The sequence below is a fragment of the Panthera uncia genome, chromosome X (genome assembly GCF_023721935.1).
Source record: "Panthera uncia isolate 11264 chromosome X, Puncia_PCG_1.0, whole genome shotgun sequence".
NCBI lineage: Eukaryota > Metazoa > Chordata > Mammalia > Carnivora > Felidae > Panthera > Panthera uncia.
In genome coordinates this window covers 42,716,353-42,719,467 of record NC_064817.1, presented here as the reverse complement: position 1 = coordinate 42,719,467, position 3,115 = coordinate 42,716,353, and the positions used below count along the sequence as shown (strand labels likewise).

General features: G+C 47.8%; 1 protein-coding gene across 1 annotated transcript in view; it reads right to left on the bottom strand.

Annotated features, from left to right (window-relative positions):
- EZHIP (EZH inhibitory protein) overlaps nt 1–1,075 on the bottom strand; it is a 2,524-nt gene extending 1,449 nt beyond the window's left edge. Inside the window, exons 1-2 of the mRNA XM_049643244.1 lie at nt 822–1,075; nt 123–690 (exon numbers count right to left, since the gene is read on the bottom strand). Coding sequence (XP_049499201.1) covers nt 123–690; nt 822–990 — 737 coding nt within the window. The 5' untranslated portion in view covers nt 991–1,075. The remainder of the gene's footprint in view (nt 1–122; nt 691–821) is intronic.
- Between the last annotated feature and the right edge of the window lie 2,040 nt (nt 1,076–3,115).

Here is a 3,115-nt window from a genome sequence, read left to right as displayed (position 1 = left end):
CAGGGCCTGGCTCAGATGCACGGCGGCGGAAAGCAGGACCTGGCGTGGATGAATGAGATGCACGGCGCCCTGGGGCAACCGGGCCTGGCTCAGATGCACGGCGGCAGAAAGCAGGACCTGACGTGGATGAATGACGACGCGGGAGAGCGCGGCCTGGCACAGAAGCACCACCTCGCAGGGCAGGGCCTGGGGCAGATGAAAGGCTGCAAAAAGCAGCGCCCAACCCAGAAGCATGGTTGCGGAAGGCGGGGCCTGGCGGTGGGGCATCACCATTGAAGACTGCAGGGCCAGGCCTGGCTGCTTGACTGCGGAGAGCTGGACCTGCTGCTCTGGCCTGACTCCGGAGGGCAAGACCCGGCCGGGATTCGTGACCCCACGAAGAAACCCGAGAACGACGGCGACCGCTAGGCTGAGACCCTGGAGAAAATGGAGACAAGGATACTGGGCACTGAGGCTTGGGAAGCCCAGGAAACAGCGCCGCCACGGAGGCTTCTGAGCCTGGGCAGCCTCCTCCCAGCCGGGCTGCTCCCTCCCACAGCAGTTCACTAGGCTCGTGGTCTAGGTCGGGGCCCGCCGGCCTGGCCAGAGCCCCACGTGGCTCGCCCCATGGTGGCCACGCCACACGCATATGAGGTCTGGAGACCCTGGCCCAAGGACCCTGGCCTGTCTGGGGCACCACACGCCTCAGCTCTGCGTGGGGACCGCGGCTGCCCTAGAGGTCGGCACGCTCCCTCATGGCTCGCGGGGGGCAGCCCCAGATCCTCTCCCGTGCTCAAAATGGCGCCCAAGGCAGCCAGGAACACCGTGTGGGGCGCCACCACCCAATGGAGACAGGTCACTGGAGACTGAGGGGGCTGAGGCACCAGGATTGGGGTTGCCGGTCCCGCGGGCATCACCAGGGGCAGGGGTGATCTCGTTCTTGGGCCCTGCGGTCATCTCACCCTGCTGTTGCTTCTGTGCCTTCTTCTTTGACGATGGGGTGACCATCATGCCAGATTCTCTCTCAGAGACACAAGATCGTTGTCCTAAGACACCGTCTAGCTACAGCGCCAGCTGAAGGAGTGAGGACGGTAGGCGGGCCCGGGTAGGAGCTCTGCTTCTGATTGGTCGGATGTTGTCACGTGGCTCTCGTCTTAGGGAAGTGGGCCAACCTGGCTCCATCTGGCGCCAAACCTGACGGTGTGCTCCACAGTTCTGTGGTCCGTTGCTGCCGGGACCGGATGTGAATTCCCCATACATACCTGGGCCCCTAGGCGCGCACGCGCGTGCGTGTGTGTGTATATGTATGTGTGGGTGTGCATTTCGAATGAGGGTACTCAGATGGCGCTGTTCTCTGTATAAACACTTGGAGTCACCCCCAAATCAGTGTAGGTTGTCAGGACCACTCTGATGGTGAAACTTTAAAACAATGGCTTGAAAGAAACACCACACTGGCCAACAGAAGATACCCCTGAGCCAGGCATCCTCCTGGACTCTGTGAGGACACTGGGCCCATGTGTGACTCCAGAGGCAGCAGTCCTGGAACTGCTCCTGGCAACTGAATGACCCTTCACTAGAATCTTGAAAGCAGCATGAAATCAAGAAAAAGGATGGGGCTCATGGTGTCTTAGCTCAGGATGTTCAGCACTTCTGCCATGCCAGAGGGGTATTTTGAAGTAACATGCTAACCCCTGCCTTATCTCCTGAGGCATGGGCTGGAGTTGCCCAGGATTAAGGATAACACTGTCCTTAAATATACATCATTTTTTTGGGCTGCATAGTAATCCACTGATGAATGTACATTAATTTATTAATTTATTTGACCCAGTCTACTTTCTTGGCTACAGTTCTCTATTATGCAGCAATGCACAGACTTAAAGTTTAATATTTAGACAGTAATTTTTACTTATTTTTTAAAGTTTATTTATTTTGAGAGAGAGAGAGAGAGAGAGAGAGAGAGAGAGAGAGAACCCAAGCAGGCTCCATGCTGGCAGTGCAGAGACTGAGGTGAGGCTCAGTGCCAGGAATGGTGGAATCATGACCTGAGCTGAAATCACGAATCAGATGCTTAACCAACCGAGCCACCCAGGTGCCCTTGGAGACTAATTTTTATTCATTATTACAAAAGCCATTATTACTGCATTCTCCGAACCCCAAACAGAAAAGCAAATAGAACCTAAACTAGGAAAACTAGAACCTAAATATTGGAAATATTTTTAGGAAAATGACCATTCTTAAATAGTTCATAGTTCTTTTATGTCATAAAATGGAATTATTTATGCATACATATTATTTTTTAACCTGCCCTTTGGGTCTAGAAAACAATTTACGTATCAATAAATAGGTTTCCACAAGGCAAGTGTAACTACAAAATGTTCCTTTTATGGAGGAAGCTTATATTTTCAAACATTGCTATATTGATCAACATTTAATGTTGTTTCCAACTTTAAGCTGTCTGTAACACATCAATGTTGGACATATTGTTTTTCCTAAAAATTATTCATCTCCTCAAATATGACTTTATTGTGGATAAATTCCTAAAAGAGAAAATTCCTTATACAGGCCAGCACATCTATGATTCTTTGATAAAAATATTGCTAACTGGTTCTCCTGAAAGTTGCCTTTATAGTAATTTTGGCAGAATGGAATGGAATATTTAATGGAATGGATGAGAACCTGGACTGAAACACAACTCAGAAAGAATGGAATGGTACTTGGAATGTTAAATAATATGGAATGGAAAATGGATTTGAAACAATGCAGAATAGGATGAAGTGGAGACTGCAGTGGAAGTGAAATGGGAAATTGAATAGGATGAAAATTGAATGGAATATAATGGGAAAATGGAGTGGAATACAAAATAGAAATCTCTAATAGCATATGGAATAAAAGAAAAATAATGATGTTATATGAAAAAAAGGAATGGCGTATAGTGAGAAATAAAATGTTAAATAGAAGGAAATTGAAGCTGAAATAGGTAGGACTATAAAATGGAATAGAATATACAATGACCTGAAATACATGGACTATGAAATATGCACTATAATTGTTAAAGTACCATAAAAAGATGGAATGAAATTTTGAATGAAATAGAGAATACAATATTATGAAGGATAAAATGAGAATTGAAAAAAAA